The sequence below is a fragment of the Rhynchophorus ferrugineus genome, unplaced genomic scaffold (genome assembly GCF_030347505.1).
Source record: "Rhynchophorus ferrugineus isolate W39M unplaced genomic scaffold, kcgeb_rfMv2 rfM7, whole genome shotgun sequence".
Classification (NCBI taxonomy): Eukaryota; Metazoa; Arthropoda; class Insecta; order Coleoptera; family Curculionidae; genus Rhynchophorus; species Rhynchophorus ferrugineus.
The window spans coordinates 16,401,845-16,428,577 of NW_027472586.1; the positions used below are offsets into that span (position 1 = coordinate 16,401,845).

At 32.4% G+C, this 26,733-nt stretch overlaps 1 protein-coding gene across 1 annotated transcript; it reads left to right on the forward strand.

Annotated features, from left to right (window-relative positions):
* Positions 1-2,777: 2,777 nt before the first annotated feature.
* LOC143200202 (alpha-2 adrenergic receptor-like) lies at positions 2,778-14,453 on the forward strand. The gene is made up of 4 exons (XM_076410603.1): positions 2,778-3,593; positions 7,214-7,244; positions 10,722-10,803; positions 14,330-14,453. Exons 1-4 carry the CDS (start codon positions 2,988-2,990, stop codon positions 14,451-14,453), a joined length of 843 nt encoding a protein of 280 aa, XP_076266718.1. The 5' UTR covers positions 2,778-2,987.
* The last annotated feature ends 12,280 nt before the right edge of the window (positions 14,454-26,733 follow it).

The window sequence follows — 26,733 nt, forward strand, 5'->3', positions numbered from 1 at the left end:
TTCCACGCTATCTATGAGCATATTTTTTTATGTAGTCTAATCTACCTAATTTACATTTCTATATCCAAGTAATGTATTTGACTTTCATTCGAGAGCATGTTTACCTCTTTACGTTGAATTCATTTTTTCTTCGATCCTGTGTTTGAAGTTATTAAATTAGTTATTGAATCTGTAAGTCATTTTAATATCTCTGAATTTTTCCTGAGTTTCCTCTGTCAAAGCCTGTGTATGTTTTCCTTTATATTATATAAGTAGATTTAATCACTACATTCTTCCTAATGCATTTGCCATATCTCAAAAATAGTTAGTATTAATATTCTTAATAAATTACGCAAAGATTTCGCCCTTTGCAATATGATTTTCTACAGTTATACTATATTAACTTATCGGTTATACTCAAATTTAGTTATTTCTGCTCTTATCACTCTGTGGAGGTAATTGTCGACATTAAGCCATAAGCCACAACAAAAAGGTTTCATTCGGTTTCTTTGACTATCAGTATCACCGTTAAAATTGTCATTTGCCAAATTGTTAATGTCTAATCTATCGAACACTTTTCCTCCATTTGTCAATTTATTTTTCTGTGTGTTTGATGGAGTTTATCCAAAACGAAAGTGTTATTGTAGATAATATTTGTTTCAACAACGTACCTTTTTTCAGGTTTGTTTCTTGAAAATAAGTATTTTAAATGAAACATAAACAATTAGTTTATATTTGACAAGCGGCAAAACATTAATTCAGCTCCATGCATAAAGCCATGACTGTTTCCGCCATAACCAATAATATATCTGCAATGAATTATTTAAATACCTTATAAGTTATAAAACCAATGTTATTGTAACTTTTTACTTTTTTCACCAAATTTTGTTGTCTTTACACTCTTAATTTTACAGCATTTTGAAATATCCATGTCTGTTCTAGATAACAGGTCAATTGAAAAATCCTCGGCCTGACACTAATCACACTGATGGCGCTACTAGAATGAATTCCATATGTTTTTTAGTTAGCCCAAACTCTCAAAAGATGCGTGGTTAAACTTGACAGCTCTCGGATCATTAGTTTGTGAATTGTAGCATTTTGGGTGAAACAACTTTTGTTATTGTGAAAAAAGTGGTAAAAAAATTTCACGTGTTGATAAAATATTGCGTTTTGAAGAGAAAAATACAGTTGAAGCAAAAACTTGGCTTGATGTCCAGTTTACGGACACTGCCACAAAAAAATCAACCATCAAGAATTGGTATGCTAAGGTGAGACGTCGTAAAATGAGCACCGAAGACGGTGAACACAGTGGACGCCCAAAAGAGGTTGTTACCGACGAAAACATTTAAAAAATCAACAAAATTATTTTGAATGACCGTAAATTGAAATTGAATGAAATAGCAGACACTCTAAAGATATGAACTGAACGTGTATCAAGCGTAACAAAACCGAGTTTTTGCGTAGATATGGTACAACGGATGAAATATGGCTCTCCATTTCACTCCGAAGTAAAATCGACAGTCATCCGAGTGGACTGCACACGATGAACCCGCTCCGCCTCCTCCTATTTTAGGATGCGCATGGAATTATTTTCATTGACTACCTTGAAAAAGTAAGAATCATCAATAGCGACTATTACATAGCGTTATTGGACCATTTGGAGGTCGAAATCGGCATGAATTAGGCTTCGAATTGCTTCCCATCCACTGATCCACTGTAATGAAAAGGTGATCGCCGAAACTGAGGCCTATTTTGAAGCAAAGGACAAATCGTACTACAAAAATGGTATCCAAAAGTTGGAGGGTCGCTATAATCAGTGTATCACCCTTGAAGGGAATTATGTTGAATAAAAAAACTAATTTTGCCAAAAAATGTGTTTTAATCTTCCTGGATTATATCTACACCACTTATAACCTATGTTTCCTGAGAAGGGATGATTTACATGCACCAAACAGCTGTATATCCCTTAGTTTTCTTTGCATATTTCTCAAACTAACAATTTTCGCTAAAATAATTGTGTTAAATAATATTTATATGGCCAAAAGTGATCTTTGTTTATGTATAATTCATAAATTAACATCGAGTAAAGCTAACGTTAAAGTGAAGTAGAGACGCAATCAGTTCTGACTATTTAATAGCTTTGGCATTTTTAATTAAAATTATTAAAAACTTTAAACAACAGTTCTATCAAAACAAGCGCCAAATGAACTTTTGCCGTTTTATAACCTCTGGTAATTATCAATAATGTTTTGAATAATTTTGCCGACATTTAAGAGCGGTGCCGACCAGGGCCAACAAAAATGGAATTTTATAGGCCGATTGGGTTACATGTTCGGACTTCATTCTGTATCTTTTTAAAACGAATTTTACCATTTTACAAACATAATTAGGCAATCCATTTGTGTCAGTTTTATTGGAAGCACTACATATTTATTCATCCTTTTTCAATTTTTGGGAAAGTTACTAAAATCGTACTATATAGAATTAATAGATTTACTCTGAAAGGACTATATATTTACTCATCCTTTTTTTAATTTCGCAAAAGTTATTAAAAATCGCAGTATATTGTATTATATACGTATTTATTGTATATTAAAGGTTGCACCAGTTAATGTTGATGGAAGTGGTACCCCGACGAGATGACGATGATCGGGCTGAAATTGGCAGCGAGCGCGGAGCCTGGACGCATGCGACGCCGCCACCGTGAGCCGCCGCCGCCGCTGCCACCGCTGCTGCCGTCGTCGTCTCCGTGGTTGGGTCGTTCGCGCCCAGTGTGCGGTCGTCCAGGCAGACGAGAACATGCCCTGCGCGCCCCGCTGCCCGGCGGACGACGACGACGACGACGTCAGGCGGTTCGTCACCAACCCCCCGTTCTCACTAGTGTAGCCACGTTCTCGGTTCTGGTATGGTTTAGTTGCCTCTTTTGTCCGTCGCCAATAGACGGCACAAACTTCGGTCAATACGGGTTCTGTAAATAGTGTCATTAGGGACCAACATTGTACATACTCATGGCTCTTGCCAATTTCACGGCGCGTACCGCGCTTGCCGTCGAAGACGCGCTCCTGCTGGCAGACAACGCTAGCAGCAACATCAGCGGCGGGAACGCCACCCTCGCCGTACCCCACTATCCCAGCGGCTATACGTTACCTCAGATCGTGGTGGCCTCCGTGGTGGTTACCCTGCTCATGATCGTAGTCGTCGTGGGCAACATGCTGGTCATCATCGCGATCACCACGGAGAAGGCCCTCAAGAACATCCAAAACTGGTTTATCGCGTCGCTGGCCGTTGCCGATTTCTTCTTGGGCCTGATTATCATGCCGTTCTCGCTCGCCAACGAACTCATGGGTTACTGGATCTTTGGGGCGTGGTGGTGTGACGTGCATTCGGCCATGGACGTGCTGCTGAGCACGGCCTCCATCATGAACTTGTGTCTCATTTCTTTGGATCGCTACTGGAGCATCACGCAGGCCGTGGAATACCTGAAGAAGCGTACTCCCATGCGTGCGGTTCTCATGATTGGAGCAGTTTGGCTGCTGTCGGCTCTGATCTGCATTCCACCGTTGTTGGGTTGGAAGGTAGAAAGGCAAGCGGACGAGCAGTATCCCAAATGCCAGGTAAGACCCACCAAACTATACAGACCTCACCAAAAGCATTATGCAGGGTGTAGTAATATATATAGAGGCTGGAATTTTTAATTTTTAATTTACAATAGGAGGAAATTAATACTATAATACAAATGGAGTTTAGATGCGTTATACAGAAGGGAAAAAAGTGATTTCGTCAGGAATGATTTATAGAGTGTTATAGTAGTAAGATATTGATTTTCGAGATATTATGGTGTTTTGATTTGTTACGAGTTAAATATCATATTATTTCTTTAACTCAAATGAAAATTAATTTACACTAGGGCAAATTTTCGTTTAAATATATTTTTTCTTATCAGAACTAAAGATTAATGTAGCAATAGAAGGATTTGAAATCCTATGGACGATTGAATGAAATGGCCATGATATACTTTATAGAGAACAGAAACGAAGAAAGCGGTTTTTTATACTAATATAAACTATTTTTCGTTATATTTTGGAGTTTTGTTCCACTATGCATTAATTCTTATATTATATTATTAATCCATACTATAAAGGAAATCAGTTTTCTTTACATTTTGGTATTTTGTATTGTTACGAGCTAAATATCATATTATTTCTTTAATTCAAAAAAGAATTAATTTACACTAGGGTAAGATATTGATTTTCGTTATATTTTGGAGTTTTGTTCCACTATGAGTTAAATCTTATATTATATTATTAATCCATACTATAAAGGAAATTAGTTTTCGTTACATTTTGTTATTTTGTATTGTTACGAGCTAAATATCATATTATTTCTTTATCTCAAAAAAGAATTAATTTACACTAGAGCAAATTGTCGTTTAAATATATTTTTTCTTACCAGAAATAAACATTGATATAGCAATAGAAGGAATTGAAATCCTATGGACGATTGAATGAAATGGACATGATTTACTTTATATAGAACAGAAACGAAGAAAGCGGTTTTTTTATACTAATATAAACTATTTTTCGTTATATTTTGGAGTTTTGTTCCACTATGCGTTAAATCTTATATTATATTATTAATCCAGACTATAAAGGAAATTAGTTTTCGTTACATTTTGGTATTTTGTATTGTTACGAGTTAAATATTATATTATTTATTTAATTAAAATGAGGATTTGGGACAATATATTTAGATGGCAAAGTTTTTGTTTAAAGTAGAATTTGCTGTATCACAAATAGAGATTAGTTTTGCACTAAAAGAAATAAAATGTAATGTAAATAAAATAAAATGTACATTACAAATTAAAGGGAACAGAAAATATCTTTTTATACTAGTAGAAAATATTTTTCGTTATATTTTGGAGTTTTTTACCACTAGGCGTTTAATATTATATTACATCATTAATCCAATTGATTGATATACTATAAATGGAGATTATGTGCATTAGTGTTAGTAGTAAGAAATTAATTTTCTTATTTTGGTATTATGTATAGTTAGGAGTTAAATAATATACTACTTATTTAATATTAAAGAAGATTTGAGACAATATGTTAGGATGGCAAAATATTCGTTTAAATTTTATTTTCCTCTACTAGAAATTGGAATTAGTATACTAGAAAAAGATATTTATGGTTAAAGGAAGTGAATATATACTATAAATGGAAGTTATGTGCACCATAAAGAAGGAAAAAGAACAATGTGATCTTATCAAGTGCATTGTATAAAGTGTTCGAGTATCGAATCAGTTTTCGTTATTTTTCGATGTTATATATTACCTTTCGGTAAATATTATAAATAAGAAATAAATAGAAAGCTGGAAAGAAGACAAACAAGCAAGAAATTTAAAGGTTATAATAGATAGAAAGAAAGAAAAAAGAGATTATAATAGATAGTTTATAGTACACAATATAAATGGTATTATATATGGTATATATAAATGGTATTTATATGTGCATTATAAATTAGAAAAAATAGTAAGAAGATTTTGATTTCTGACTTATATAAGCTTTTTATTTACCATTAGGATTGTAACAAAACTACATATAGAGCAAACTTTACATTTCAATTCATATAGATATATATCATATAGATATATATCATATAGATATTAAATACAGTGTATAAAACAACTTCCATCTATGTAACTAGGTTATTGTTAGAATTTTATCTTGGTTTTGATGGATAGCAATGTAAACGTGTCTTGCTTTTAGTTTATAAATCCCAATTATAGAACTGCTATGTAATTACATACATTATTTTATTTTTAACATTACTAAGAAAGCAAAGAGCTCTTCATTAATTTTGAGGATTCTTTTATTAAATTCATATCGAAATGGTTAATTGTTAAGTTTAAAAAAAAACTGTTAGCCCAATAATTATCTTTATAGGTTTATCGTTATAATTATGAATCAAGATAAGACACTAAAAGTGATATGGGACTGAAATATGTAGGTCTCCAAGGAAGTTAGTGTTGAGTAGGAATGAAAAATCCAATAAGGTTAAGTGATTCCAGTCACGCCAGTAATCCAGGCTGGGTAAGACCGGATGTCTTTTGTCTTTACTTTATGTGTTATAATAAATCTGATTTATTATTTTATTGAAATTTTTTGGACCTGTTTAATTTAATATTACATGAAATTATATATTTTGAAAATACAAATTTTGTATTATCAAAATTTGTCTATAATGTTCTATATATTGTATGAATAATTTTTTATCAAATTTACGGAATATGTTTTTTAATATTTCTTTAAAATAAGCCGTTAGAAAATAAGATAAGAAGAAGTAAAGAAAATGTTCGGTTTGACTGAACTGATTAATATTTGTGATTATTGTGATTGGAAATGCAAAGTCAATAAATAGATCGAGACAGACAACATATAGCGTCTCAGACAGAAAATAATCGACAAGTCAAATTTAATACGACAGTTTTGAGATCTTAGTTCTATATTAAGTTTATGGCATATATTTTTTGTCTTTTTGGTACGATCAATTGGAAAAACATATTATCGTGACGAGCAATATTTAGTTAAAAAATGGACTAATATTTCTAAACATTTTCCAAAGCAATATCGGAAATGGATGTACTTCACAAATATGGCGCTTGGTTTATTAAAAATAAAACTGTACATTAATTTGCTAAAGTTAATAAGTGTATGTAATTTATCATGATTCACCCAAAATTAGTTATTATTACTAGTCACTATTAATAAATTCAAGCTTCATTTCCGAAAACATGAGAAAACATATTGCGTATCAAAAATAGAGAATTTCCTGTTGCGTGTTCGGTTTCAATTTAGGAATCCGAAAGTCAGTCTTGATTAAAATGAACATTTTCTTATTAAATTAGTCTCTTGTTTGAGTTTCGTTAATTACTTTAAACGCCAGTAGCATTAAAATAGCACATTTGTAACAGGATAATGTCAGGATTCGTCTAGCCTTTGAGAGCATTTCTAGAAATGAACGAGATTCTGAATATGGCATTCATTTTCCGTGTTTATCTAATTCATGTATGTTTTTTAAGAATGTTACTAAAGTTTTAATTACTTGTATTCTATGAAATTCTCGCTATATTCAGGTAAATATATTATTAACATCTTTAGTAAATTATGGCGTTAATTTGTTTTATTTGTTCAATTTATTATTTATGTGTTACGATATAATATTATATCTTTAGATCATAGTCGGGCTAACTGATATCAAAGATAGTACGTCTGCTGTTACATGCAATTTTTTCAAAGAATATAAATATTATAAGTTAATAATGTTTTTACCTAATATAAGGATTAGTGTAATAAAATACCTTATATATATATTTATAATCTTATGTATATTTGGCACAGTTCGCGATTCATTATACCCCTATTAAATTATCAGAAAATTTAAGAATGTAACGGTAATGGATCGGAATTCTACTGAGATTTAAGTCAGTTAGACGGCATAAAATTAATTTCTCATATATTTCCGTAATATATTTGTATAGGATCTTATAAATTCTCGATTAAACATCCCTCTTTAACTCTACTCAGATTTTGATATAATAGGATGTTACCAATGATCTACCATCGCGATGTATGCCGAGATATTTCGCTGATTCTGCTTGAATATTGGAGATCTCCAAATTGATATAATTAGATGGCTGTCTTCTCATCGTACTGCAAAATTGACATGTTTTTTTTTTCACCCTCTATTACACTTGTGGATATTTTCAACTACCACGTAGAGGTTTTTATAGCTCTGGACAGTAAAGTGGCTATTTTAAGATAACTGTTATCAGTAAATATTCCAAGATCAAAGAAACAGTGCTTTTATCATTGGGATAACCGCAGTGTAGAATAAATAAATCCAAATCCGAGTAAATGAATGGAGCAATGCGAGGTGAAGGGTGGTATCAAGGGAAGGGTAGCATAGGGTTTTCTATTTAATCATTTCCATGTCGATTTTCCCATGTTTTCTAAAAGACGACCGAAAGTCATCATGGTGAACAATTATTTAGTCGCATTTATACTTTTGTAAGGATAGTGTATATTCAATATTTGTCACAAATATACAAAATATTATTTCCGAGAGCCTCACACGATGGTTTAGTTTGATTCAGTAAATAATCAAACAAATATATATAATTTTTGCTTTATATAAGAATTTTATTATACGAGCGTAAATAAAAACTATAAATTATTTTTAAAGGGTACTTGTTTATTTGAGTTACAAGAAAATATATACACAATAAAAACAAACATCATATACAGTACTTACAAACAACAGTAAATCGATTAAACTAAAATGTAAACGTTTATTGAGGAAATAGTCGGGCGACAGTTCTGAATAGATAAAAAAGTAACTGAGCAACCAATTTTCGAGAATGAGAGTGTGATATAAAGAACTTTAAATCAGCCGTATAATTATTAAAGGCCAGGTTGATTAACAACGGCGATGGTACTGATAATTAAGGCCAGTTGACTGGTAATTGAATCTGTACGTCGGTCTGTTGAGCTTTCAATGCCGATAGTGATAACAATGCCTAAACGTGTCATTAGAGAATAATGATGAAAGACAATAGCCATATCTGATAGCAATGATAAACTATGCTTGGATGAAGTATGACATCTGTACACGGTACGAAGGGATAGCATGCGACGTACTAGATTATATTCTAACAATAACAATAATGACGTGCAATGTGATCAAGGGATAACGCGCGAGATCTACTGTCACTAGGGTTTGTAGGCCTCGCTAGCATTAAGCCGAATTTTTAAAACAAATAAACAAATTAACAATTGAACAGTACTGTTATTAAAGCACTCACTTCTCCAGCTCCAACTATGATGGACGTGCAATGCGTACAAGGGAGAAAGCAAAAAGCCACACGCTAGATGCTAGATACGCTGCCATCAAGGGCCAGTAGAAACCACTTTCGCTGCCGTTTATGTATGCTCCAAATTATCCATATTGGGTACTATAGCATTAGCCCCTGGTTTATAAAATAGCTACAATTTATATTTACACTTGCAACCATAAAACTATTACGAGTTATAATTATTAAATAAATAAATAGCGGAGAATGTTCAGAATAAATTGATAACTGAATAGGTAAATGAATGGATAAATAAATAGTTAAATCAATAGATAAATGATTCGATAAACGAATAGGTAAATAAATAAGTGAATGAATAGAACTAAAATAAACGGAAAACTGGAATACTCGGGCTGTGCAGCGTAAAGCACTGTATAATCGTCACGATTTAAAAACGTAGTTACTTTGATGGTCGCGGCTGCATAAATGAACTTTCATAGAGCTCGAAAAGCCCTTGGATATGTTCAGTTATCACATTTGGCAACTGCAGTTCGAGAAGGGGGCTAAACATTATTACCAATTATGGCAATTGTTTTTGGTGTCTACAAGGGTGGCAGATCCCAATCGAGCAGAGATGACACTCTCGCTCTTTTAGTTTATTTACCATTATCTTAATTTTCCCAAAGACATAAAACACATCAATAAAATATTAAATTACCCTCAAAATATGATCGATATTTTACAGTTAACGTAAACTTTCTAACGGTCGATTCTGGGATTTCGAACTCCACGAACCACAAGTGTTTCTTTTTTGTTCGTTTTTTTAGAGATGTAATTAAAAAATTATATAAAATATATTACGCTTTTACAGACGATATGGAGTTTCAATCACATAATTTACACCTCATAAAGGAAGTTACATTCAATTCTTACTTATTTACGGCAATCTAGTAATAAATACAAGCCAGCTCTTCGTTCTTTGAATTAATAATCTTCTACATTATGGAGATTCTCGAGAACCAAAAAGTATACTAACTTACCAAGAGAAATATTTAATACAGCAAGTCATATTGACAGTGTTACTCGGAATATGTGACGACAGCCGCATCCCGAAATACAACAGTCAACGAGATTTATATGGGGTGATAAAATATTTAACATAAACAAATCCGGGCCCAATATAAAACAAATAAAAACACATTTTTACCAGGAATGCACTTTATAATTGAGTTTCCGTAAACAGAAGAGGTCTTGATTTATAACGACCATAAATATTACTATAAAGCTTTATCGTTGCCAACATAAATATTACGGATTATGATGATGTCAAGATAGACATGTTAAATTGATGCCTATTTTCGAGTTGGCCTTTTTTTTCCAAAAACGCTTCCATCGATTAGCACACGTCCGGCAGTTGAGAAAGAGTGTGTGTACAAGTTCCGATATATACAGGGAATTATGAATTTATAAATTCGACTTTGAAATAAACATTATTGTCGAGTCAATTCTATTTTTAATATAGACGAATACTTTTCTCAACTCGTAAACATTTCTCATATTATATGTTACCATTGATGACGGATGATTTGACTTAACAACACATTATATGAATATTCCAAAAATTTTCAAGATGGGAAATTTAGTGACTATAGCGATGACTAATATTATAAATAAAGAAAAAAACCTTAATTGTGCATTTAAGATTGTTATATAAAATTTTATAGATATATTAACGTTTGATTTATATGTTTATTAAACGACTTCAAAAAAGGAGGAGGTTCTATGTTCGGCAGTATATATTTATATTTTTAATATATGTTCGCCGATTTCTCCGTCAATTATGGACCGATCTTCAAAATTCTTTCTTTATTCGAAAGACTGCACTTTCCAGGAGGTCCCGTTGGAACCAAGTCAAGATCTGAAGGGGTGAAGGGTGGTGGGAAATTGAGGAAACCACCAAATATCAAAGGCAGGTACAGAGTTTTCATATACTGTTTATCTAAAATAATCAAATATTTCTGTATAAAGCTTTTCCTGAAATGACGTGACGAAAAATCGGAAGTAGTTCAGTATAAAACCATTCAGTTTGCTTTTTATGCACTAATCATACCATATAAGAGGTAGTAGAAATATTACAGGCAACTCTTTTAATGGTGTAACGGTTAAAACGTTAAGCTCACACGCGGAGGTCGCGGTTTCTATTCCCAAAGGGGCAGGAACTGTTTATATTTTACTTTGGTTGGAACGTTTGTCAAATCACCTATAATAGGTAGCGGACCCCGGGTCCTCACGCGTTCCTTATTTTCAATCATTGTTTCTTTATTCCTATTTTTCCTCACACGGGCTTTATTTTACTTGGGCTATCTACTACTAGCAAGTCCAAACTATACAAAAATAATAATATACGAACAAAACAAATCTAATTTGTTGCTTGGCACCGACTTCAAAGTGATCAGTTGGTAGCGGTTGAAATAATATTTTGAATAGATAAATAGGTTTAGGTAGGTATTAAGCTAAATTGTGTGTATATAGTAGAATATATAATACGTGTAGTAGATAGGTTAAATAAGGTTTTTGTTTATTTTTATTTATTTATTACAACGATTATTATATACATATTTCTAAATTTGATTATTTTTTCGTTTTTAGTGAGTTCTTTATTAATATTTTGAAGTCGGTACAATTTTTTTGTTAAAAATATTTTATGATGTTTAACGAACAAAGTTATAAGTACCGATAATTTTATTATATTTTATGTGTTGGTTAGGTTCTCCTCAACAAATGCTCATTAGTCAGGCCAGTGGCAAAATGGGACGCAAATTAGTGAGGTGACGCAGTGTGAGTCATGATGAGGTTTTGTGGGTTTAAAGAACGATAGCTACCGCGTAACATTGCTTCGCATCATACCGTGGCGCAGTATTCTTGTCGCAATTTTTCTCCTAATTTCACAGTGAGTGTTTAAAGATGGAAGAAGAATTAATCGAATATGTGTGGATCCGAAATATTTTGTACGATACAAGTCATGTAGATTATGTCATGTAGTCATGTAGTCATAAGGATTAAATTCGTTAATTAAAATTATTCACTAAATTATATCGTTAAAGTAAATTCTCCGTGCGATTTTCTTGTTTTTGGATACAACTTCTCAATTATCTTTTACTAGCCATCTGGGGTTAAGTCTGACGAATGGTAGCATCTACTTGATATTAAATGCTTTAACAAGATTAATTATCTGACTTAATTTTTTATGAGCTTGGAGGTAATTTACGAATAAAAGTCGATTTTGATTCCGTAAAAACTTCTTCTAATACTTTCTTGGATGATTCCTACTTGCAGTGATCTCGCGATTCAATCAAAACTAAATTCCAGTTCAATCATTATTCTACTGTGTACAACTTTACTGCGAAGTGAGAACTTCAATCGTATTTGTGTAGTTTCGGCGTCTGGCAGTTTTATTCCGCGTATACTTACCGTGACACTCACGGCATTCTTAAAAAAACTCACTAAAAGCCGACGTTTTAAAATATATATTATAAAGTAAAATTTATATCTATAATAATATTTAAAAATATTTGCGTTTCATAATACTTGGACTTACATACATGGAAAATAAGAGAAACAAACCAAAGTATAAGGAGAAACTATATCAAGAATTAAAAGTCCATTTGTGGAATATTCTTCATTCGACTTGGTCTTGGACTGGAAGCCAAAGGAAGCTTGAAATATAGAGACGATAACTACACTGATTTAGTCACAAAACTTCTATGAAATACCATCATCTTGGATGTTTCAAAATTCAATTCAAATTCAAAAAAGTTTCTCTATTGTCATTTGTTACATCTAGTTGTCTGACGTTATCTGACGAGGGTGGAGAAAATCTTCACCAAATATACCTGTAAAGGAATGGATTTACTTAAGATTACCCCAATAGACTTATTAATTTTTTTAAAAAGACGAACTTCCAATTAATTTTTTATAGATACAAGTACCGTCATTTGGGGTGAAATTCACCACAAAAAAAGTTTTTCGAGTGAATTTTTGCTCAGTCTAACAAATATTATTTGCAGATATGTTATTTCTATAGGTGTTAGTGTCAGGAACAATTTCCAATAGTCAGAAAATGTTTTTAAAAAATAATTAATTGCAATTGAGAGCAATGTCTTGAACAATACTGTACTGTAAGTGGATTGTGATTGATTACAATCCTCTTACAGTATTGTATTGTATGGTATTTAATGCATAGAATAAGGAGAGAATTTTATATAAACTAACTATTCTGATCCCAGTCTAACTCGAACTTACGGTTTAAATGTTAAACAGATTTTCATTATATGGGATGAGGTTGTTCACAATGGGGGGATTGATCAAAGGAAAATAATGTATATATACAAAATAAAAAAATAAAAATATGTTCAGACTATAATAAAAAAAATTGTTTTATACAACGATATATTATATTTTAGATTATAAGAGAATACCAGGGATTATTATATTTCTTAGACATCGATTTCCTTTTCGAATATATACATAACTTTGCCGTTAAGGTTATTAACAGTAGCAGTTGGTAAAATAGTTGCATAAATAGTTTTTGGAAAGGTTCCGTATATGAAGAATGCTTAATAAGAATTCGTATTCTCTATAACTGGCAGATGTTATAAAAGCTTTTTCTTCATTTTTAGAGAGGACAGGTTATCTCCCCATTTTTTTTATTGCAGGCAAAGCACAAAATTTATTTCTGAGGCTACCAAATTCAGTTACCTGAAGTAGAACTGGCTCTAATGGAGCTGAGTGATAATCTGCATAACTTCGTGCACCCAATTTCCTTTTGCATAGTCGTGACATGATTTACTTACTATAAAAGAATAACACAATCAATTCGTCCAAAAGCCTTTTCATGCCTTGTCGGGTGAGAATGATAAATAAACATTTCGATCAATCTCATACCCCATGTTTGATTATTCTGACCCCATCAAATAAATTGAATTATAACCCACCAATGTGTAATTTGAAATTACTGAATTTTAGATTATAGTATCCAGAAACATTAGCAAATGGTGCAATATTGATAAATTATTCAATACTAGAACATAGTTCAACTTACCAATCAAAGTTCTGGATATTATGAATGCTAGTAAAAACAGTGCTAGTCGGCACGCACATGTGTTAATCGGTTATTTTTTCGCTACACAAACCTAATTGCGAAAGGCGAATTTAACCGGAGGTTTAAATTTAAAATTAAATTTATGAAAATGCAACTTGGTGGTCAATCTCACGGTACCTGATAGGTATTTCTTCAACACTTCAGAATATAAGGCTCTTCAGTAATGTGTTCTAGAGCAACAACACTTGTAATTCATAATTACCAATTTATTTAAAACGAAAAACCAGCTTGCGACAGTAGCCAAGACGATAGAATGGTCCTCTTATTATCCCGATAGCAGCGGGTTCGGTCCAAGAGCCAGGAGCGTAAGATCTGACAGGAAAAACGATCCCATTCAGGCTGGGTGGGATTGGATGTTTTCTGGGACAAGTTCTGCGCCATTCTCCAGGCGGTAGGATCAATGCTCAGGACCGTGGGTCGAAGCTCGCGTTAAACAGTGCGTCTAGTTCAGATAAACCCTAACGAAAATGGGGACTTTAAAATATAACAAACCAAGAACGAAAAGTTTTTTTTCTCTTATTAATATTATAGGAACTAGACAGTATTCATTTAAATTAAATTTAATAAAAATTGATTTAAATGAATCCTAATCCTAATCATCCTAATATTTAGTTACCCTTCTTGTTAAATTTGTGTAATAATTTGGACCGGATTAAATATTATAAATGGGTTTGTGCAGGAGACGAAACAATAACATGATGTTTAAGCATGAATATATTTTATTGAAAAGCAAATAGGTGTAGTTACCCAGACCGATCTATTTAAGACTGAAGCACTTAGTCCTATTCAAACCGAGACAACTCATTTATCAACACGAATTCTGGTAAGAATATGTCTGGACGTCATAGGAAAAAGGTCCTCGTCAGACCATGTCCACACAGAAACTAGCTGACCAAACAACGGCTCCCATTCTTGTTTATCTATTTGTACGCGTGGGTTGGTCCCCCCCTTTGATTGAATATTTCGGTCCTGATATAAGCAAATCGAAAACGCAAAGGCTCGAATTTATGTTTCGAACTTCAGAATCGCGTCCTCTTCGCTTTCGTCGCTGTTGTTTTGTTTGTTTTGCATGTTTTCCTGGCGCGAAAAATTCCCGCCCATAGAACCGGTCGTGTTCAGGACGTATTTCGAAGTTTTCCAAGTTAAATAGATTTCGAAAATCCTATTTAACTCTGTGATCCTTTAGTCTCGTGTTTGGTAAAAGTTAAAATGTTCATAGGACGTTTTCGATAAGGGAAATTATTTAGGGCGGCGCCTTTTATCGTATGATGGTTAAGAGCTTAATAGGTTAGATGATTGTAATAAAAAATATAATATATCACAAAAATATTGATATATAATAGTAATATAATATATATTATCCGAAACAGAAACAAAAAATTTCAAAATTCGACATTTTAAGTCAAACATCTGTCAGCAGGACTACGAAACATTAACGTCACTTACCGTTTCCTAACCTTTATTTCCGCAATTCAACATTTGAACTTCTTAGCGCGCTTCGATTTTATTTAGATTATTTATGTTATATTTCATAGTTAAAAAAATGGTTTTGTGTGACCAACGGAAGAAAATATCTATAATAATTATACTCTGTGACTGTAAATGAAATAATAAATTTAAAGAGAATACTGGAACTTTTATAGAATTGCAGCGAGTGAGTATTCTCCGTCATATTAATAATTAAAAGTGGTAGAATATTGAAGAACATTGAACAAAAATACTATCAGTGTAACACTTGACAAGAAAATTAATAAATGCAGGTAATAAGTCTAAAGTGTCATTACCACTTGCAAAATGTGAGAATAGTATTCTTGAACCTAAGTGCTTTATATTTACCTAAAACAAACCAATAATGTCGATGGTAAAACCTACTGATAAAATGTATGATAATAATTTGAAGATACAGATGCAAATGTGTCTGACAGGGCCACCAAAATATTTATTTTACATAGTTGAACAATTTTATTAAGGACTCACACAATAAACAAATGAGGCCCAACCTCTTATATTATCCACAGTGTTATTTACTCCAACACATAAAAATATTTAAATTATATAGATTTGATGATGCAGCTCTATGTTGTATCAAATTTTCCTGTAAGATTTAGGTAAAAAAATGCATAAATTGTAATTATAAGCATGTGCAACTACGTTACTTCATCAAGTACTTTACAAAATATGTCTTCAAACCAGTTTTAACACGTGACATGCTTTTATTAATGCCTCAACTTATATATATATATATATATATATATATATATATATATATATATATATATATATATATATATATATATTCAACTTAATATTTGCTCAGTTCCTTTTACTTTAGTTGACTTCAGTGACAACATTGGGTTATTCTGTACAAAGTATTGTTCGAAATTTTTTAAATTTCTGTTTGATTGACACACAAATCAGGCTTTAAAAATCTGATAAAATCTCATTGCTCAATCTTTTGTAAGCCATCTTATAGCCCATCGCACTATTTGACTTAGAAGAGGCCCGATATTAGGTATTGACCTTTTAATTGACTTTTAATCTCACCATAATGAGATACGGTTGACACCTGTTGAAGGTGTAAATCAAGTTTATTATTTTGAATATAATACAATAATTATTACGTGAATAAAAGTTTGTATATTATTTGATAACTGAAGGAAAATCAATATTATCAAGGACTCAATATACAAAACAAACGAAGCCTAACTTTTATCAAAAGTGTTATTTACCTCGATATTACGTTAATTACACTTCAGGTTTAATTAAAGGTACTTAAAATAGTGGATACTTATAATACAATGATATCATTGCTGTGAATAAATTACAGATGTTGAAACTTTAGGCTGGTTCTTGCCTTGCGACATGTTTCTGCCTTGGAGAGGAAGATACAACTTGTTCGGGATGTTTAACGATGTATAATATAATTACCTTAGGGACCCTGATACCATCGATGTGTTATCAAATACCTAACTATAATACAAAGTTATTAAAATAATGGATATATAAAATATTTACCCATACAAACCGTTCAGTGCGACCAAACCAACCACTTCACGCTCAGATTTCAGAAATAATTTTATTCCGAGTAAAGTATTGTACATATTTTCGATATTAAGGAATAGATGTTGTTTTATGTTGGCTTGTGTATATTGTTGGTCGAACTATTCGTTATCATAATCATCAATACATAGTTTATATTCGGATAGAGGGTCAGATTTTCAACCAATACGCTGATTTTGATGCCACAGCACTTTAAATATTCTCCATAATATCTTGCCACAGTTGATGTTGGAAGACTCATACAGTTTTAGTTTTTTTATGAGCTGTTCGCTGCCTCTTTTACATAAAAGGTCGACACAAAAGTTTCGGAAATTAGTTCACTTTTCATTGGGCAAACATATTCAGACAATTGTAATTTGTTCCTCAACTGTGCATTGATAATCAATCTTAAGCGAGTCACTTAATTTATAATGCCATCTCGGAAAGAAATATGTAGAATTTACCTTAAATATCGCATTAAAAGTACAAGCCTTGCAACTATATAGAAGAATTGACAAGATAAATATTTTAAAAATATATTTCATCTCTCTCATATATTTTAGGGATGAAAGTGCTTCTGTAATATGCCCGATTTGGCTTATTATGCCTGTAATATATGTCACTATCTTCTCCTGTATTACTGATCCCCAGTACTTGAACTTTTTCTATCGTAATTACCGGCATCATCAATTCATCTGGATTTTGATGATATTTACAACGGCAGGCCAGTTATAGTATTTGAAGCCCAATGAGTTTCGGAATTACATTCTGGGTATACGAACATGTGAAAGCCAGCTTGTAGTAAACCACATTAAATCACTATGTTAATGTGAGTTATATGAAAATAAATTTTTCTGCCCACAAAACATATCTTACTGTTGATATTTTGTTTTAATTCTGCAGAGAAGGGCAGTTCAGTCAATAAAACATTTGCATACTGGTATTACAAGTGGCGATTTTGGTACTGGCGATAAAGAACGTGAAAGGATGCCAGGGATGTTTGAAAACTTTTAGTTTTTCAGAAATATTATGAGATTTGATATGAGATTTGAAATCGTCTTAAGGCTATGGATATGGTATACAAAAACGGGTTTCGGGCAATATCCAACCAATAAACATAGAATGTCCTTATTTTTAAAAGTGAATCTAGGATGACAATTCAAAGTGGAGGAAATTGTGAAATAAGCCAGGCCATTAATTAAATTCTGCAGTTCAATCGACTCAGTGATATATCAAAAATAACAATTGATACGTTCGGATATGTCATCAATTCTTGAGCTCCACTTATAGCAGAAAATAACAAAGTAACTTGAATGCAATGTAAAATAGTACCTTTTGTTGTATATAGGTAACACTACTTCCGTGCAAATAATGGTACGTGTATGTATAACTCAGTTTACCTTACAACCAAGGAATGTTTATATTTCAGTGTAATATACGTTTTATTCTGTAACACTTAAAACGACTGAATGATGAAATATATAAAAACAGCTGAATTTCATGAGTACCGATATCTACGGTAACGACAGCATGTGTAAAATATGGCAAAGCATCATCGGCGAAGAGAATTAGTGAGTGAAACGGATTAAAATGACCGATGATCCTTAAATATTGTTACCATATAACATAAAACAGCGGAACTTTACACTCATTTGAGTTTTACTGTTATTTCAAAAACAGTATGACGTTAGCTCCACAAGGCTATAACTCATGAAAGGTCTGCTATATGTGGAAGAACACTAAGCTGTGAAAGAAGTGGGGAAAGCAGCATAAAACCTGGACAGTGATGATTGGAAGAATATTTACATTGTTTCCTACAAACGGCCGAGCATATGTATGTAGAAAGTAGAAAGAACTCTACGATACGGACGGTTTCCGATGCTTCCTACGGTCATGCATGAGTGAAATTATTTTATGATTTGAGTGGAAATATCATAGTTTTTAGCTAGTCCTCTCATTCACATTCGACATCCTCAATGACGAAGTTCTTACTACTTGTATATTGCTACCAAACACTGCCATATTCTAAGATGGAAATTCACTATTGGTTTGAGGAGCATCAGAATATCAGAACATCTTCACTGGCCAGCACTGTACCGAGATCTCAACGTAATTGAACCATTATGGGGAGTCTAAGAGCATAGAGTGAGGGGTATATTTCCTTATTCATCATCATTAAATCAATAAGGAAACATTCCGTTGGAAACTATTTAGACCCTCTACGAATCTTTTCCGCGAAGAATTTCAGCAGCGTTAAAAGCAAATAATGGCTTGATACCTCATTAAAAAATAAATATTGTATATATATCAAGTAATTATGTTATTTTGTGCAGCTGCTCTACATACCTAAATATTTAACATAATGATCTTGGCTTGATCACAGAAGTTGAGAAGTTTAAAAATAATATCCTGATACACCTACCGTAACCACGACAATATTTCCCTCACTGACCCAATAAACCATCATGGGTAATTGATCACCAAAATGTTAAAAAAATCCGGTGCTCGTAACAAAATAACGAAGAATTTGAAGTCAATAAATTTGTATAATACTTGAGTGATGCGGGAAATCTAGGGATTCGAATCAATCCTAAAAATTATAAAATAAAAATCTTCAAGACATATTTGTAAATCTCACATATGGACTGTGCACACAAACAGCCTGTAATAATTGTAATAATTTGGAAAATCAACAGTTATTTTAATGTTACAATCTATTTTCACAAAATATTCACTACCGTCCGGTAACTAATCCAAAGGAATCCAACTAAATTGGCTTGAGAAAATGCAATTTGCCGTTGCATTAATTATTTTGTTAGCTTAAAGCCTCATCTAACTGGAGCAATGAATAAATAACTATTTTGGGCGGTTTCTCCTACCTAGGAGTTACCCGGTTCGGCGACGGTGCCTTTTGCGGAAGAAAACTGCTCGATTTCTTTATTATTTATAGAAGAGGGACCTGAAAAGACCGAAGACTGGGACCGGTCCTGCGGCTTCCATTTGATACCGCCACCTCTTCATAAAGTAAGAAATATCTGCGAGTTTGGCGGAAAGGGCATAAAAAATATATACGCCATAATATAAAAGAGGCTCAACAAAAGACAAATAGATCGGTGACTGGCGAAACGAGTTTATTACGAACTGATGAAAAGCATGTAAAATATTATGTGAAGATAATGTTATAAAAATAGCTAGATAGCATTTTTTTGTGAAACAATTTATTAGTCTTGAAGATATTAGCTTTTTTATCGTTTACCTTTTTTTTGCTTTTTTTATTGGACTGGAATATAAAAATAATGTTGCAATTAGAAACGTAAAAATATTGAATAAAATGAAATTTTAATTTTATTTGATTCAGTTAAACCTCAAGAAATAATGAGTGAAAAGAAACAACCGAAAAAATATAACAACGTTAATGGTGAAATGACTAATGCCCAAAGTATCAGTCAAAATAACCAAAGGGACTCAATGGAAGATGAGCAACCACCAACGAATTGCTACTTAAACTAATAGGAAAGCTGGACAAACAAGAAAATATGATCGAATAATTTTCCGAAAGGATTGAGAAAACTAGAAATGAAAAACATTAGGCCTGTGTCCCCAAAAACCAGAAATGGCAAATAAAGATATCCGAATAGCAATTTGGAATGCTAGTGGAATCCAGCAACATCACATTACCCTACAAGTATTCCTAGATATGCAAAAAATATATACTTCCCTAATATCAGAAACACATTTAACAACAGAATCCTTTTTAAGATTTAGAAGATATATATTTTTTAATACCATACATCCAGCTAACACCGCAAGAGGAGGAAGTGCAATAATAATAAAAAAGAACATTTCCCACCATTAAAAACCCGGCCTTAGTATAGCAGAAAATCAGGTAACAGCACTAACTATTAAATCAAGCACATACAAGGTTACAATAGCAGCGATTTATTGTCCTCCAAAATACAATCAAAAAAGGAAAATTATTTGAATGTCCTAAGCAACCTGGGAGCAAAATTTATAATTGAAAGTGATTTTAATGCAAAAAAATATAAGATGGGGATCCAGAATGACAACAACTAAAGCAATGAACTGCATAAAGCAACTACTGAACTAAGATATAGTTACATGTTAACTGGAAAACCAACTTATTAGCCGACTGATCAAGAGAAAACCACAGACCTGTTAGATTTCTTCATAGTAAGAAACATAACATCCAACTGTATAAAAGTCGAAGAAAATTTTTAGTTCAGATCATACGCCAGTGATTCTGACGATGAGCGAAAACATAATAAAAACAGAAAGAAACCCAACGTTAATAAAAAAGAGAACAGACTGGGAAGGATTTGCTGAAAAATTGAACAAACGAATTCAACTAAATGTACCCCGCAAGACAACTGAACAATTAAATTATGAAGCAGAGAAATTCGTAGTTGATATTCAACAAGCTGCTTGGAATAAGAGTACAACTAAAGGAACTAATTATCCGAAAGAAGTGAAGGAAATGGTAGCTGAAAAACGTAAATTACGAAAAAAGTGGCAACAAAACAGAACACTTGAAAATAAAAATAGTTTAAACAATATAACGCAAAGACTGAAAAAGGAAATACAGGAAATTAAAAACAAAACCATAAATGACTATCTGAGAAATTTAACAGATGATAAAGAAACTAATTACTCACGCTGGAGAGCCACATAATATTTAAAGCGCTCATGTCTGTACAGTACACCTATAAGAGACTTATGTGGGAATTGGGCACGTGACAATCACCAAAAAGCAGAAGCATTTGCTGAATATCTGGAAAAAAACTTTCAAACCTAACGAAACTAATATTGAACATGATTTGCCGGACATAGAAGCTGAAAATTCGATGATTGAATTAGTCACACCGAAAGAGTTAACCAAAGTTATTAAAACTGACATTAAACCCCAGGAAATCACCAGACTACGATTTAATAACAGGAGAATTACTGCAAAAACTACCAAGAAATTGAATTATAAAACTCACCAACTTGATCAATACAGGATTTAGATTAAAACATATCCCAGACCTTTGGAAGATGGCGGAAATTATAATGATCCCATAACCTGGGAAGTCACCAAACGAAATAATAGCCTGTAGACCTATATCACTGCTGCCAATAATATCTAAAGTTTTTGAAAAACTCCTGTTGAAAAGAATAAAACCGATCATAGAGAGAAAAAACCTAATACCAACACACCAGTTTGGGTTTATTAACAAGCACTCAACAATTGACCAGGTCCACAGAATAACAGATGTTATTGAAAAAGCCTACGAAAGTAAAAAGTATGCTCAGCTATATTTTTAGATGTAGCACAAGCCTTCGATAAGGTTAGGCAATAAGGTCTTGTTCATAAACTACAGAAAATACTACGAAAACAACACATCGAACTATTAAAGTCATATATTACAACCAAAATGTTCAGAATCAAACAAGAAGAAGCTTACTCTACAATAAAAGAAGCTAAACCAGGTGTACCACAAGGAAGTGTACTGGGACCAGTGCTTTATCTACTCTACAATTCTGATATACCACTAATGGAAAATATTCAATGGCTACATTTGCTGATGATACTGCGATTATAGCTGTGGAGACAATAGTGAAGAAGCCTCACGAAAATTTCAACAGGCAAGTGACAATATAAATAATTGGACACAAACTTGGAAAATAAGACTTAATGACAGTAAATCTGTGCATGTGCAGTTCACCTATAAACAGACCGTCCAAGCACCAATAACATTAAATAATATTATCATTCGATATAGCAATAACGCTAAATATCTTGGAATGAATCACGATGCAAAACTTCGCTGGAAGGAACATATAAAGAAAAAAAAAGAACTGGAATTGAAATATAGGAAAATGTATTGGCTAATTGGAAGAAAATCACAATTATCAGTATATAACAAATTGCTATTATATAAGTAAATGCTGGAATCTATATGGAAATACGGAGTTCAATTATGGGGATGTTCTGCAAAGAGTAATATAAATAAAATACAAATTTTTCCGAGCAAAGTCCTGAGAAATATCGTGGGCACACCCAAATACTCCAGGACTTACTACCTACATCGAGACTTTCAGATACCCACAGTAAGTCAAGAAATCAAGGGAATTGCAAGGGGACATGAGGAAAGACTGCATTATCATACGTATATTGAAATATTGCAACTATTAGATACCACCAGAACAGGACGCAGACTCAAAAGAATCAAACCATCTGATCTTGTGTAGTGTTGTGTAGTGCGGTGCATATATTAAAAAATACAGCAATCACATGTATAAACACTATTTCATCAGAGACTGAGATGGAGCCGTTGGGTCCTCCTAGTTATATACCTAAATATAAGTTATTATAAACACAAATTGTAGGTTAGACGGGAATGACTAGTAACAATATATTAATTAAATAAAAATAATAATAAAAAAAATAATTCAGTAAAGATCAATCCGTTTGAAAATCTATACAAATTTACACAAATATGGATAATAATATATCCGCAATATTGAGCCGACACTTTCTGTTCCGGCTATCACCTCTTTGAGAAGAAAAAACAACAAATCTTGAAGGAATATTGCCCTTGGTAAACATTGTAAAATTATTTTATGTTATTGGGAACTATACATATCATAGTTAATTAACATAAAAAATAGGAACTTGTTCGGTTAGTTAGAATGTTGGTTTAAAATATGTCAGATAAAATATGTGTAATGCTTGTTTAAAATTGAATTAGAACTAATTAATTAATAAATTAACTAACTAATTGGCATTAAGATAGCTTTTCTGATGAATTAGTTGATTCAGATTATTATTATCCGCATTACCACCAATGTTTTCGATTTTGTTTAAATTATATTGTATTTTATGTCAAAATATATCATTACTATGGATAGCTTGGAAGGTCAACAATATCTTCGTAATTATTGTCAAGCCACAATTATTATGCAGCTGTTGCTGCCGCAGGTTTATATTAAAAATTTTTCACTAAACATCATCACTATTGACGATCGTTCAAACATAAGCGTTCTGACCTGGGATAATGTTAGACAGTCCGATTTTTCTCTCCAGGTCGTTAAGATTTTGGTCCATTTCTGCCTTTTTGATATCTTCATTGCGTCGTCCATCGAAAATGTCCCTTTCGTCACAAAACTCTTTCCATTTGACCGTCATATCAACGCTCATGAAATCTGCATTTCTAGATTTATATCTCAACTGTGTCCTGATTGTCGAATCTTAATCAAACAGCTTTATTTTTTATATAATCTTGGATAGAAACGTTTTTGTCTTAGGCATCACACTTGAAATGCTTCAATGTTACAGATGTCAGACTGTAACAGAGTCCATATTCGAAACCATATGCATGTAACATATTGGCAAACTAAACATGACATCATCTTAGATTTGCCGATTTGACTTATTACTTCGGCTGTATATGTATTTCTTCTCCTGTAGGATCACATATTGTCTAGTTGTATTTCTAAATGGCCAGGTATTCGTTATTTGGCAATACTTCGGATTTTTATTGCTTAATTGTCAAGTTCTGTAACGATAATCATATCTTGAAACCTGTGAATAATGCTTGAAACTTCAACGTTGCTTTCAGCGAATAGATAAGGAGTTTTAACATTATACTGAACGCCATGTCTCTTTTCAGTATGTTTTTGTCTAGTTAGTACATCGTGAATCCGAAATGTTGTCTCACATTCATATACAGCTAATGCAATCAACATCGGTCTAAAGAAGTTTGATATATTTTAGGTGGTTTCAAAAGTACTCAAATTGATGGCTGTCCAAAGCAGAGTGAATTGAGGTAAAATAATAATCCACATGTAATACTTTCCTCCATAAACTGGGGATTAGTACACAACTAGTATTAGGCATAGATACTGCTTGGTCTTCTATTTTAGTTTCTTTACAAATCCTTAGAATTATAATTTGTATAGCTTTTGTAAAAATATCTCCAGTTTCAAATCTGAGTGGGAAGAACTTGAAAATAGTGAAATAATGTTTGTCTATCGGCAGTGATTATATCTGCTGTAACATGGTCTACTCTAGCAGACTTATCATACTGGAATCATTATAGTTTTATTTGCCAGTCATTCATTGTTGGTTGATCATCAGGATATAGAGCTTTTGGAATGTTAGTTGCTGTCGAATATACGTTATTGAAGAATTGCATGAAGATCCAATTCCATTGCTCGAGATTGCTACAATTTGGACTACTTGCTTCCTACAGTGAAGCATGGAGGAGGTTTCGTTATGAATTGAGCGGCAATATAGTGTCATTCATCTGGTTCTCTTATTCAGATCACCGACCATCCGGTCTGCGCATGAATATATCGACATCCTCAATGATGAAGTTTTTACTGTAAGTTGCATATTGCTGCCAAATATTATCATCAACTATGAGTTTTAGTTCATTTTGGCTTTGACATACAACAAAATTCTAACCTAAGTATGATAAATAAACTGTTAGATATAAAAAAATATTATTATATTAAGAAATACTGTTATAAAGTATAATTTAATTTAATATAACAATACATCTAATGCGTATATTATCAAAGGACTTAAAACTACAATTTATTATGCAGTTATAATAGTATATAGGTTAGGGTTGTGTTTTATTATATTTACATTAAATTAATTTCCATTCTATGAGTTAGAGTTCTAAGCGTGTTTTTTATCCAGTGGTATCCCCTGGAAGCCTATTCCACCTAATTAACCATTGTGTATCCAAATATTATATTTTACTTTCATCAGAGAGCATATTTAACGTTTACGCTTAGTTCCTATTTCCTTGGGTACAGTGTTTCCTTCTAAAGTCATTTTCATATCACTGCACTTCTCCATAATTTGTTATGTTACTACCTGTGTATACATCTTTCTTGATAAAACTAGATCTACTTTGTTCCACACACATTTGAATAAAATTCCCATGTATATTCTGAACAATCAAACAAATATTTGTGCACATAAATCTGTCACAATCTACAATATATTTCTATATTTATCATATATTAATATATTAATTATATACTCACCTTTAGTTGTTTCTGCTCTCACATCAACCTACTCTGGAAATTGTCAGCATTATAATAATCCCATATCAAAAAATTCATTCAAGTGAATAACTAACCTTTTAAATGTCCAATCTATTACAATTGTTCACGAATTCTATCAGTTGTCAATGTTTTCTTCAATGTGTTTGATCCAGTTTATCCAAAACGAAAAGTATATTAACAATTCCTGTTTATAGCATGAATAACAATATATCAGCAATGAACTATTAATAAATATTATGACAAATAAAGCCTAATAAATTGCTATTCCAACGTTTACCTTTTTCCATCGGCTTTTGTTGCCTTGATCCTATTTTTGTTATCTCCTTGCCATGAGGGACTATTGGGTATATTGGTCCCATAATATTTATGCCACTCATCTAAATACAAATATGAGACCTCTAATCCACAATTATCGTTACACAATTTAAATCCTATATTACCTAACATTCTATGAAAGAATGCTCTACATCCCTTAATGAGCTGCATGTCTCTAAGAGTTCTATGGATACTACAGATTAATAATTTTCTCTGAAATAATTGGTGGAAAGAATATAAGCAGTACTATTAGTGTATATACTGCAAGAGTTATTTTGAATAGACTATATGTCGGGTGGTCTTATTG

Coding starts and splice junctions, on each gene's coding strand:
- LOC143200202 (XM_076410603.1), top strand. CDS start 2,988: ATGGCTCTTGCCAATTTCACGGCGCGTACCGCGCTTGCCGTCGAAGAC. Junction 7,245..10,721: donor GCTAACTGATATCAAAGATA/GTACGTCTGCTG, acceptor TGCACTTTCCAG/GAGGTCCCGTTGGAACCAAG. Junction 10,804..14,329: donor CCACCAAATATCAAAGGCAG/GTACAGAGTTTT, acceptor GATCCCATTCAG/GCTGGGTGGGATTGGATGTT.